Here is a 13,942-nt window from a genome sequence, read left to right as displayed (position 1 = left end):
CATAAATTCGAAGGCGTCGCGATAACGAGCGTCCTGTATCGATAATCGGCAGCGAGGGTGTACGCGATCGAGAATCGTCAGACGGAGATCGAATCTCGCGTGGTACTCGCTTCCGTGGGTGGCACCACGAGGACGTAATTCAACGTTAACGTAGCGGAAGTCGCGATAAAACGGCCAACCGGCAGATAGCGTGCGCTCTCGCAAGAATGAACACGATTACGAAGTCTCAATGAACGTGGCCCTCGGTTACGATGCCATCCCGCCGGAAACGGAGAAGATAGCGCGAAAACTCGAACCATCCACGGGATTCGTTATCGTATTCTCTGGAAACCGATCCATTACCAAAATCGTCCAGCTCCGAGACCTTTCTTTTTATATAATTTTTATCGAAAACAAAGGAATCAAGTTGATGCACACTCGAGATTTATCTCGAGAGACCGGAAAGATCGAAGGTCAATTTGAACAATTTTAATCATTTGTATCAACAGCTTGATCTGAAATTTCGTATCTAACAATAAGCGAAAGTGGGCTTTATCTGAACTGTTCTTCAAAACAATGGATTTGCGAGGGCTTTCGTGTATCAATGTACAAAGAGATTTGCACTTAAAAATTCAAAATTTTCCAGTCGAACCAGTCAATTACAGCGACAATTTTGTTTTTTCTTTTCGTTACGGTGTATCGTGAATTGAAATCGAAACGGAGCATTGCAAAATTCGAAGGCAGACATCATCGTATTATCTCATCAACACCGTCTCCCTGTTCGCTTCGCGTGGATCATTAGCATATTCGTCGAATCGAGGATACCCGCAGTCTCGGGCAGCAGCAGTGATCTCTGTCGCGGTGGTTTCTTTTTTGGCAAAGCAAACGAGAGAATGTCGTACAACGTCCTGTCGTTCGTTCGGATCGTGCTTTTCTCCCGAGTGACTCACGGTGTATATTAACCCCGCGGCGTGTTTACGCTGTCCGAAGCGGGCAACACCGATGCGATGTGCCGTATGTCAAAATCACGGTTGCATAACGACTGCCTCCCCTTTGACCACCCTTCTCTCTTCTCTTGTCTCGCCCTCTGTTAGATATTTAGAGGTGAGTCAGCCGTGGATTACGAGACTTGGCTGCCACTTTGACCTTAATGTTTAGCAATGGCTAAGCTCTTTGAAATAGATCGTATAGAAACATGGAACCTTGATTAACATTTTCATTTGAAATTTTTCTTTTTTCTTTTCTTCTGAAGATTTCTTTATCACCAGCTTTATTTCCCGGGCTGAACAGAGACGTTTGGTTTCTCGAACGACGTCGAAGAGCACAAAGCTTCGGCTCGAGAGACGAACAGAGAGCAAAGCCGGCTAAATTCACCGATGAACTAAGCGCCAGCAGGCTCGAACGATGTGACGAGGCGCGCGATATCGGCTGGCAGATAAGGACGAAGCGATTTGAATCGCGTTCACGCTGTGCACATGCGGCTGCATGTGCGTCTTGCTTGTAAATTATGCAAGAGAACCGTCTGTGTGTTGTACGCGACGTCGCGAATGCGATTAGACCGCGTGTTGTTTGCTGCTTTTAATCGCGACTGATAAACGTGCCCAGCACGGATCTACCCTCTTCTAAGGATATTTCAACCCCTTCTCCGGGTATAAGATTATTTCCTTCGGTTTTTGCGTATAGAAGGATCGAGGAGACAGATCGCGCAACGGAGAATCGGCGAGACTTCGACCGACCGGACAGGGAACGCTTTTACTGGCAATAAACCGAAAGCGTGACGCAAATCGGAGATAAATTTAAACGACTCCCTGTGACGCGAACCGCGAATTATTCTCTGCTCGATGGTTCGAGCGGGTCGCTTGGAAAACTTCTAACGACGCAGTAGCACGTGGACTCGATGTTACTTAAGATTTGCATTGTTTGTTTAACGAGTATTTGTAGTTCTGATGTAGACTCTACGAAGCGGAGGAATGAAACACTTGGTGATAGGAGCAAAGAGTTTGCCAGATGTGTATTTGATATACGAATTAAGCAACTGAAGTGCTGGAAAATTTTGGAGTATTTATCGCGAGAAATCCAGAGAATCGCTGGGAAATTTCTATCGACGAGACAGTTCGCAGAAGCACATGGATCAGATAGTCAGCATGGTGTCTTCTATTTTTAGGCACCCTGTACGCTACATCTCTTTATCTCGTAAATGTTCCATTCATATTCAACGGTGTATTGTATCTTGAATAATAAAGATCAAATTTATAGCGAAGAAATTTGTGGTGCGAAGAAATCTGAAGAAAATAACCCTCTCGCGAATATTTCTGACAACACAGTAACACGTGGAGCTTCTCTATTCTTAGATAAAGTGTATATTATCTATGGTTGGCTATGATTAACTATAATCTTTTCTTAAACCGAGAAATCATATTCTCATAATTCGCGTGGGACTTGACGTTATTTTTGACACGAAAATGTGAAATTAACCACGAATTTGTTATCAATCATTGATACCCAAAGCGATCTATTAAGGTCGCTGAAAATCTATCAGCTCGAATTATCGAATTTTCTATTTCTGTGGAAATTTTGCATGGGTTATTACGATACTAAAATTATAGAAAACTGTACAGGTTGTAAAAGAAATCACATTCGATTAATCCAATTATTTCGATGAGAATCTAGACCCACTTATCCGATCGTTCGGTAGCCAATGATTCGAGTGACCACTGAAATCGATCGAAAGATACCTGGTTTCACAGATACGTGGCTCGCTCGACACTCGATAACGATTAATTAATGTATATTGCACGCTATCTAATGATATTTGTCAATCGGTTATCGAATCGACAGATATTCGTCGACCAAGACGGGAAGAGATAAATTTAATTCTACAGTCTTATTCTATTTTCACTTTCTAATAATTTTTCTAAGACGTTGGTCGATCAACTTGAATGTTAATTTTTTTTCATGTTAATCAGCCACGAGTGCCGCGATCGACTTCTGCCTAAGGAAGTCTAAAGCAGAAGGCCATCCAAACGCGTGAGTCACGCGGTTTTTCATAATTCTAAGGCTGACCGTTTTTCTCATTGCGAATTCCGCATATGCATTCTCGAGTAATGCGCAAATATTACTCGTGCGAAACGCTTTTCTCCCCGCTGAAACGCGCCGCGAGTCGGAAACTTTTACGCCTTCGACTCTCGATTGATTAACGACTTTTCAATTATATCATAAATATAGTGAAACATTTTGAAAATCTAAAATAAAAAATAGTTGTCCTCCAGAATGATTGGGCAGACGTAAGAGGAAAAAAAAAACGAGGCCTCCAAAAATATCGCCGGTGACTAAGGAACCATAGCCTTCGGAAACATTCAAATCGTTCTTTACTGAAAAACAAAAATGACGGGTGAAAGGAAAATAGTAGCTCAAAGAATGATCGATAATGAAAAGCTGGAGGAAGTGGAAACGTATCGAGGATGAAGGTCTTCGAAATCCAGAGATCGGATTCAACGTTAACGCTAAACACAGGAAACGGTAGTCAGGATGTTCTAACGAGACCGTTCAATTTTCTTTCGTACCAGAAAAATAATCATTAGATCTAAACGGTGCGCGTTGAATTTTCGCGGTCAAAGACGGAAAACGGTGATCAAAGAATACACGTAATCCATCCTTTCCTCTTTTTCCTAAGAAAACAGCGTTAGATCATTCGAAATGAAACGCGAAGCGAATGCTAATGAAAAGGAAAAATAAACGAGAAAATTTATGTAATTCTCCTTGCTAACATGAAAAAAAAAAAAAAATTCTTGAATCGTGCGATACGACGTTGACAAACGTCAAAGGTGGAAAATGATAGAGAGGAAAGGAAAAAGACAAAGGGAGGAAGAGAGAAAAGGCATCGAAGAGGCCGAAGTCACCGCGGCGATATACAGAACCCGCGGCGGCAAAAGGTGGGGATCTATTCATAGGAATGACTCACAAGTAGATGACGCCGCGAATAGTCGGCCAGAATTTGCGCACTACACTATGCCACCGGGCTCCTTCTTCTCCCAGATACTCTTTGCCAAACGCTGAATTTCGCGATACCGATACATCCGAGAGCGTCGCAGTTGGAGCATCGCGGCGCGCCGTTTCATTCCGCGACTTTGCAATCGCCACCTACTCAAAATCGGATAGTCTCCTCGATCGAATTGCAAATTCTCTTTCCCTTTTCCTGCTCCGCGATCGATTGCTATTCAATCGGTACAGAATCAATTCCAAGAAATCCGTACCAAACGGAAAGACAAAGAAGACGATGAAAATTTCAGGAGATCGTGTCAGAGATTTCTAGTTTCCGATCGTATTCGTTTTTTTCCGCCTACCTTATCACGATTATGCGTCGTTCTCTGCGAACAGCTAGTAGTCGCGCGTTATCGGGATCGGTAGATTTGCGATGCAAAACAATGACAGCAAAAATATGTTTACAAATGGAAAAATAGACGGTCGACGCGGAAAGGGTTTATCAATCTTTGTCGAACACACGTACAGTGATCTAACTATCACAGGAAACTATTAATTCGCACAATGAACCATAGACAAGCTCGAAAGATCGTAAATTTTCCGCGCGATTCTAGAAAATAAAACGCGGCGATGATTCGGCAAAGAACGCGGGAGAAAAGGCGCAGAAACGACTTTCGCGATCGTCGCATCATCGTTATTTCCGAAAGTCAGCGGCTCCCACGTGATCTTATATAAACAACGAATACAATGTCGCGTACTTTATCGACAATCAAACTGTTTCGAAATTGACGAAGCAATTTCGATTCACTCTGTATTCTAATTGAATTATCAAACTTGGATCTATATACTATCGTGTATGAACAACGTAACCGTCGGCTGCTTTATCGATGACAAGTTCTTTCGAAACTTAGGAATAATTTCTATTTCGTGTATCCCAAATTACGATAGCCTTATCGATAGTCCGTTAATTCCTTTTTTTTCTTAAATTGCTATGTGTGTCCTAATTGAATTATCAAGCTACTAAATATATCTGGTATATACCATAAACAACGTATAACGTAACTTCGCTACATTTATCAATAACGAGTAGTGTCGAAACTCGCGATAGTCCTATCAAACTTTCATTAAATTGAAAAAAAGAATGAATAAGATTTTTTTCAATCTCTCTGTTACAAATCACGATCAGATCCACAGCTATTTCCATCCAACGTCCCTAGAAGCTTCTCTAAATAAAAAAGATAGAACCACTTAGAACGTGAAATCACTCACCGAGCAGAAGTGCAGGCTCCCTGTTATCCTCCAGCAAGGCGACCAGCACCAGGAACAGCGGGTGTTGGACAGGCAGTCGGTCCATGTCGTCGGTGTAGTCGTCGTAGACCACCACCTCCCTGTAGTGTCTCCTCCTGAGCAGCTCCTTGCCCTCCCTGGTGGTAGCCAGATCGGCAAGACTTGCTTTACCCAATTGCAGCCTGCGTCGGTTGAACCGATCCGAGCAGTTCACGTTGATGGCACCTCTGACATGGTTCACGTTGTACAAGATGAAGGGTCGACAGTCGAGGAGAACCGGTGCATTGTCCTCGTGGCCGAGAAGACGACGTGCCAGGTCATCCGCGGTGATTGTCTTAGTCCTCTGCAACACCAGCTGCCTTTGCAGGGTGTTGTTCTCCGAGCAAGGACTCGATGGAAGGCTGACGGTTTCCAGTTTGCAACGTTTCGAGGCGGACAATTGGTGCTGATGGAAGTGGTGATGATGAAGATGATGGTAATGACGATGAACGTCGGTCAAAGGCAAATCGCACTCGATACCGCTGCTCGACGTGCTGCAACCGCTGATACTACTTCCGCTTGCGTTCAAGTTGCAGTCGTTACCGTCCACCACGTCGACGCCGCTGCTGGTCGAAGAGCTAGGCGACACGATCGACGTAGGCGAGGACAAGAAAGACGATGCACCAATTGGCGGACCTGGCTCGCTCAGGCTTCGGTTCAGAACCAACTTCAAATTGTCCCGGGAACGAGAGGCCGACACCGGCTCGCAGCACACCAGTGTCGACATCGTTGACGACGATGACTGCTGACGATGGTACTGGTGTTGTTGTTGATGTTGATGCTGATGCGTGCTCTTGACGTCAGTCGTGGTTATATCGAGACGCGAGCACGACGTCGAGGCTGGAAAAAGAACGAACGAATCTCGTCAGATGTCGACGGTGCAACTATTGCGATATTGTTCACGAGTATTCCGAGAGAGCGGTGGGTGTTTTCTGGCTAGTGGAAGATTCCTTTCGATCAGTTAGAAGGAATTCGGTACCAGTTTTTATCAATGAATTTCGATTTAATTAGGCAACTTTTCAGGGAGGCGTGCATAAAACCAGTGTCTTTCATATTAAAAGCAATTCAGCTTTGGAAGTTTCGCGAATTGTAACGGGTTATCAATAGCAAAACGCGAGGGATCTACGCGTGTGCGTAGGTCAACGATACCATCGCGAAGAAAACCGAGCCAGCGACCTTTAATCTATCGAAACGATAAATGAAACGAAATCTCTGGCGCGTCGATAGCCGAGTTAAAGAAACGTCTAACGATTAGAGTCTAATCACTGAGTCACTAGCTTCGCTCTACGACTCGTGAAATCTCGCGCTTCCTTATTGCTAGCCTTCCATGAACCACGATAAAGCTAGAGCACACGTTGTCCGGATATCTGCTCGTTAACTCTGTCAATTTACGAGCGAACCGTTCCGAGGAAAGTTCTACGAGATCAACCAAGCGGATTCCAGCCTTTAAACGGAGCATCCTGAAATACGTGGATCCGCGTATTACAAAAATGAATGGAAATCGCTATTAATAGTCGTCTTTCACAGCGATCGGTTTACTTATTAACTGTGAATATCACGGTTGAAAGGTAAACAATGTCTGGCAATGAATTAATACGATCGAAAAGTATAAGCAACCTGCAACACGACTTGTTGGCAGTGTTCAGCGCGAAATTATCGCGACGTTAAGGTAAATATCGGATTCGACGGATCGGTTAGCGAGGTTCCGTGCTTTTAAATAGCAATACGAACGGCGATGAGTCAAGCAACCGAAATACGTATCTTCGTATTTTGTGAGCCCGTTTCGCACGGATCTCGTCGACTAAAATATTCCATCGCTTGCACAGGTGCTACCAGGATAATTATCTTTCGCGAAGAAGCTGCTGATTAATTAACTTGCAGTATAGTACGATCTTCCTATCTTTCTCTGCTTAAGTTATCAGCTGTTCTGATTAATTGGTTGACAACACAAGGAAATAGGAAAACCAAACATGGTTTTAGATACTGAAAAAATTCTCAAGGAATTCTCTTGTGTCATCAACGAGCCAGTTAGAGACGCAATCGTCTCTTGCTGGAAAAGCACTGTAACGCAATCTTCGAAGTAATCTTAAAGAATCACCGTCTAACGATCCAAACGATCTATCTCGCAGTTCGTTGACCCGTATTATCAAGCATTGTACACCTGAAACGTCGGGAACAACGAGGTAAAGTATGTCCCTACATCGTTATCTTGCACGGTGTACAAAAGATACGCGGAGTTGTTGTCATGTGTTGCAACGGCTAACCGGTCGAACGATTCTAATGCAGGCCGATCCTAGACGTCGAGGGGAACGTGCTTTCACTCTCGACCGAACGAGCAACGAACAGAGCACCGTCGAGATCATTATGCAACGCGAGTCGCGGCCATTATTTCAGGTTCGCTTATGAACGACATCCTCCCAAGGTTAATCGAGTCAATCGGTGGTCGCGATGCCAGTTACTCGTGCCTGATAAAGGATTAAGTGTCGCATAAACGGCTCGGACTCGGTTACCTTCGTTACGCTCATGTTAAAGCACGTGTCACAATACGTGTATATACTGGATTTCTCAAAAATGACGGAACTGAATCTCTGCAGAGATTAGAAATAGACTGATAGAAAGAACGTGTTTGATCGATTATGGGATAATCTACTTAAAATAGGTCCACTATCTCTGAGACAAGAATCATTACACCTGCCTAATTATCATTACAACTATCAATATAGAAATTAGAAACGTGCAATCACTTCAGAGTCAACCTTCGCTACTTATCTTAATCCTCGGATGACGGACCATGAAGAGAGACCAGATTTTAATTAAATTTTCGATTAATATTCTTGTAGATATGTTTTGTAAGTTTGAGTTTCGACTGACCTAGACTTTGATGTTCAAGAGTCAATACCATCATTAGTCCTTCCTAGCTAATTACACCCTGGCCACCGAAAGATATCAAATGAAATATGAAAAAAATGTATCGGATAAGGGAAGGCACGAAGTCGAGCAGGTCGCGTGGTCAGAGGTTTCGTGTCAATGCCGTGCCAACGGACTCTAGGAAACAGTGTTGGTCGGTTGGACGGCGTAGGATCGAATCGTAGTGACTCAGCCGACTAATATTAGAAGGTGAGGAGGCTGCTCTGGCCACGGTTCTCTCTGTTCTCCTTTTCGTTTCTTTCTCTTTCCCTCTTTTACTTATAGTGGCTACGAGTCGCAGCGCCGCCACGGAGTTTCTCCTTCGGCCCCGTCGAGTCTTCGGGTTCGTTGTTTGGAATGAGTAAACGCCGTGGAATTCGACGCTTCGAGCGGCGAGCAGCGAGCACAAGCTGGGGCCCGGGCTTTCAGCCCGCGGACAGGTGTAGCGCCAGCACCTGCTGCCTCCGTTCCGCGCGGCCTTCTCTCCATCCGCTCCATTCCTCTCTCCGACATTACTACATATCTTCCTTTTGTCTTCGATTGTTAATAGATACACGGAACAACGTTGTTAGAGACGTTTAATAGATCAGGAGGCGAAGAAACCTCGGTCGAATCGAATGAATGAACGAAAGACTGAATGAAATTTAAACTGTTCGTAAAATACCAGTTAAAAGGCTATAAAAGTTAGGCAAGATGTAAACTGTTGAGGTAAAACTCGGATCAATTGTTTGCAATTTCACTGGCTAGCATCCTCGAGGTGGTCGTTAAGAAAACGTTCTCGCCTACCGTAGGTGAAATCGAGTGTCTCGGTTGATCTTTGACTTATCACACTTCCCACTTTCGACATCGATACTGAGGAAAACAGAGCCTGCTTTTGAATACCTCCAGTCACGCTGGATCCTCATAGTACCTCTTTCGTCACAGAGAAATAAAAAGAAGTGAGATAAAAAAAAAATGCAGAGCACTTATATTCTTACATTCGGTTGTTTACTCGGCAAGTACATAGCTAGACAAACGGTAAATAGAGGATTGTAGCAAACAAGTCTGAGCGATAACACGATAGTAACCCTACATAGATCATTAACGAATACTGGCTCTCATTCTGATACGAATCTTCACTGATAAGAAAAAAAAACACGTGTCGAATATGTCTCATTTTTAATTACTCGATGACGTGTCATGAAATGCAGAAAAATTTCCTAATACAATACCATATAAATTGGAAACATATGATTCTCCAAGAATATTGACACTGATAATCACAAAACCTAGTCTCTCTTCAAGATCCATCGAGCTAACCATCTGAAACGCTGCAGAAGCGATCGATCAGGTCCAGATCGATCCCAGGACGAATATGGTACCCGTAGGTAGAAAAATAGGGCCGGAACCGAGTCGTAGTTCATCGATGGTACCTACCTTAACCGATCTCTCTCGAACCGGTTCGCCTTTACGACGGCACCAATGACCGCCTTCCAAATCACGTTACCGACGCACCGTCTTCGTCCTCGTTTATTCACCAGCTCGCGCACTCCTTGGGTAATCCATGTGCGACCACATGGAACCACCACTACGACGAATGAACCGAAGTTGAAACGAAGAACGAAAGAAGACGAAGAAGAGAATAGAGTGCGAAAGGGGTAGAAAATACAGGGTCGTTTGTATATCCTTCCTGTTTTGTTCCTTTTCCTTTTTTTTTTTTTTATTCTTTCTGCTCAGGAGAGCATTGGCACGCGGGTACGACGTCCCCCGCGCCTGACTCGTTTCGACAACATTTCCGGTTACGCTCCGTGTCACGATTCAGGGGGACGGAAGTAAACACGATGCTTTGACCGTGCACGATCGACCGAGCGTGCTCGATAGATCCGTTCACCGCGGCCGACGAGCTGAGACTGAACGGCTCGTCCCCACGAAACCGCTCGATCGCGATCTACGAGAGTACTACCGACGCGAGGCCACGCCACGAACGGAGCCATTCCACGCATGTGTTTGCGTGGATATGTATATGTGTGTGTGTATGCTATCAGAGAAGACCCGGTAAGCTACCTCGCGCGAACAGGTACGTATGCTCGCACCGAGGGGTGCATTGTTCTCCAGATACCTGTGCCTTAATCGCTTCCATTTTAAACATTTTTGTATTTAAAATTTGGATTATTAAAACACGAGGAAACGACGGGTCAGAAACCTCAGTGTCATCAATCATCTTCCTAAAAGGCTGCTCTAATCGAAACTTGGTCTAATTTCAGAAAAGCAAACAGCGCCAACGTCTCGGTAATTAATTTTCACTTTGAACGCCAAAGTTCGAGTCGTCACAAGGTGTAAAGCACGTGATTGCAGTTAGGCCAATTCTATAATTATCCTGGACATTGACAATAGGCGGTCAATCATTGCTTCAAAAATTAATTATTACTTAGCGAGTCTGTTATACAAGAGTATTAGTAGCGCTGTTAACGTGTACCAATTAAGACGTTAAGTTGTATCTAATTTCTTCTGCCAATAAACTGTTTAAACGATCGCAATGTCTTAATATTTTCCACCAATCACAGTTAGTAAACCCGTTCTTTCTCTATCTAGCGCCAGGGTCGAACGGCTTAAAAATAAAGAATGATTCACATCGACTTTGATAGCGATAAGCAAAGCTTTCGAGCCATGATTATGTCAGATCACTAAACGATAACGAGTTATCGATGATACCAGGAATCTCGAGTATTTTTCATACGAACTGGGATTCTGCCTCGAAGGTGTACGGCACTGTGAATCGTGACTTGGTGCAGATGTGTGCGAGCATCGTTATACAGTATAAATGCAGTCACGTACACGTGGACTCGCATACACGTGACTGAAAGCCAATGAGTCACCTTTCGTTATACACACGAACGCGTTGCTACAGGGTTTCCTTTTTTCATTTCGGCAAGATCGATCACGGATTTTCCATTGATAAGAGCAATATCGCGAAAATAAACGCGACAGGTGGTCGACCACTTAATCGTCTCCTCAGGATATTAACCTTGTCCTGGCGAATATTAACACTTCCCCTCTAATGAGAGAGAGACACTTGTTTCGCGAATTGCAATTTGATCAGCATTTCCGGGTGATAAGGCGGCATAACTTCGCTTCCTCGTTTTGCACTTTCGTCACAACGTAACACGAATACGTGTTTGCAATTTTTCATGGAAGAGTTTCGAATAATTGGCCAATCGGCGAATCGAAATGGGATCGCGTTCGCGAAAATTTGCAATATGAATATTTGCGAAATTGCGTAGATATGCAGCGAATGAAATGAGTTTGTAAAAAGAGACCAACTAGGCGACCGCGAAAATTTGCAATGTGAGATTACGATTCATCGGCATTCTAAGTTAATTGAAATCGTCGCGAAATTGATGATGTCAAAGAAAACGATGAAAGGTAACATCTTCGTTTTGCAAAATTTCTGTAAATCGCAATCGCATTTCCGATCGAGTTTTTCGTTTCTTGCGGTGAACGTCACAGATATCGATATCGTGTCACTCGCTACTCCAATATTATCGTCCATCGTATTTTTTCACCGTATTGCCGATGTTTTTTTGCGAATAATCATGAATAATGCATCGAATGCTCGATCGTCGAGAACGATACACCGGGACTAGAAATTTCTTTACGCAAATATCGTTCTTTTCAACTCAGAACACCTTTTTATCTACATCAAAAAATATTTCAATATTTAATCGAATTGGTTATCAATTATTTTTTATTTCACCTGTAATCAATATGTTTTTCAGAATATCTTTGACTCCCGTTAAGCTCATTTATCTATACCAATGTTACTTTTTTAAATTTCTTACAGAATTATCGAAGTCTCTTTTTATTTTCTCTGATTCGAAGAAAGAAATTTCCATCGGCGATGGTTTGATCTCATTTCCCAGGAAGCTCGCGCGATTCCCATCGATTGCGAGGAATCGATTCGCTGAATCGATTCGCCGCGAATCACAGACGTAAACTGTTTTTTCAGGCGAGCAAAAGTAAAACAGCTTTCCTTTGATTCACGAAATCTTCATCTTAATTTAAAAAATTATTTTTCTTCGAAATGAATTAAGAAAAATAAAAAAATTGCGCAATTAATCGTACGGGAATAATGTGTTGTCGTTGGTGTTATCAGTGATTGACAAGTATATTTCTGGTACGCGTTAAAAAAATAAGAAGGACACGAAATAAAAGTGATATAAAATAATAAACACTTTGCGATATGACTCAATGTCACTACCCGAATCTGTTTCTCATTTTTCGTTCGAAAGTTTATCGATTAATCAAACTGATTTTTCGTTATCGTTGCTAATCGATGCACTCGTAACTTTTATATTATTCTATCGGGTCAGATAAGATTTTCTATCTCGGTGTGGTTGTACCGAAAAATTCTCGGCTATTAACCCGTCGACTACGAAACCACCTCTTCTTTTTCTGACACGTGTAACGAGAAATGTTTCATTATCTCGTACACGACAAACGGTAGTACGTATTGTCCTACTAATTAAAGGGTGATACAATTAACAGACGCCACGTGGCTAGCAGCTACCCACGATAAACGTAACTTTAATTAAACGAGAGTGGATTTAATTTTACACCAGAACAGGGTAAAAGTGAAACGAAAACATAATCAATGTGATATAATTACTGCTTTCTATAATTAAACGCTGTGACACAATCTTTTGATATAATAAAATCTGTGCTTGACGAGTATGTATCACGAGCCCAAATTTAAAATTTATTTTCGAACAACAAAGGTACGCGGGCGATTGTTGGAGAAATTGCAAAAGTTGAAAGAACGTAATTACGAGTTGGATCGGTACCAAAACGGTGATATTCACGTGAAAGAGCGTCACCGCGGAAGAAATTTGGAAATGGAACAAGCATTAATTTTCGTCTTTACAGCAATCCCTCTCGTAAAACATGAAACACGCATTAAGAGATCAAGGAAAAGCGATGTAAACACGAGTGACGCGATGTATTTGGCAATTAAGAATTTTGATTTTCTTATCGGGTCCAAAAATATACAGAATTTCGTTAAAATTCGATCATTTTTAGAAATGTGTACTCTATCGATTCTTTCATCGACACCTACGATTTTTGCGAATTCATTGAAAAGCCGATTGTTCTGTGTTTTGCAAGAGGCAAGTCGGTCAGATGGGTGCATTGGAATACGTCAATCGAGACAGTTTCAAACACAAACCTTCCGCGTGTAAAGGCATTCGTGTGCACAAGTATGTTTATCGCTCGTTCGACCCGAGTGATGCTTCTGTGTATGATGTCAGAGTCTATCTTTGGCGTGGAGTGGATGACCACGCGCGAATCAGCCCGCGCATCTGCGCAGAAACTCGCGGAAATCTTGCTGAAATTCGTCTGTTTCGAATCGAATTAACGTTCCATTTATGCAACGATTATATCGTTAATAACGTGACTTACAAAGTGTTAAGTAAAAATTCCTAAGACATCGTAACATCTGACCGAACCGTGTAAGTCGTTTCGCTCAGTTGCAAGACGTTACAAGGTATGCGGTAATTGGGCTCCTAATTAAGAAAGACTCATTAGCTCGATCTCAGATGCGAGTTCCAAAAACGTTGGGATGAACTGGATCGATCAGTGGAAAGGACATGTCTCTTTTTTATTTTTTTTTTTTCCTTTTTTGAAAGAGCAAGACATCGATGCTCGAGCGAGAAGCGGAATGTCGCGAGCGTAGCGGATAGAAAGTGGTTCTCGAAGCGGAGTGGCGTCACACACA

At 42.9% G+C, this 13,942-nt stretch overlaps 1 protein-coding gene across 2 annotated transcripts in view; it reads right to left on the bottom strand.

The window, feature by feature from the left end:
• The window catches only part of LOC117603094 (dual specificity protein phosphatase 10), a 45,188-nt gene that overhangs the window by 24,629 nt on the left and 6,617 nt on the right, over positions 1 to 13,942 (bottom strand). The window contains exons 1-2 of one of the 2 annotated variants that reach the window (XM_034321872.2): positions 9,610 to 10,071; positions 5,230 to 6,126 (exon numbers count right to left, since the gene is read on the bottom strand). In XM_034321872.2, coding sequence (XP_034177763.1) covers positions 5,230 to 6,013 — 784 coding nt within the window. In that variant the 5' untranslated portion in view covers positions 6,014 to 6,126; positions 9,610 to 10,071. Of the gene's footprint in view, positions 1 to 5,229; positions 6,127 to 9,609; positions 10,072 to 13,942 lie in introns of those variants that run through there. The other variant, XM_034321870.2, reaches the window with a different exon arrangement.

This window comes from Osmia lignaria, chromosome 12 (assembly GCF_051020975.1).
Source record: "Osmia lignaria lignaria isolate PbOS001 chromosome 12, iyOsmLign1, whole genome shotgun sequence".
Classification (NCBI taxonomy): Eukaryota; Metazoa; Arthropoda; class Insecta; order Hymenoptera; family Megachilidae; genus Osmia; species Osmia lignaria.
The sequence above is the reverse complement of the archived record's forward strand: the minus strand, read 5'-3'. Positions and strand labels throughout refer to the sequence as shown.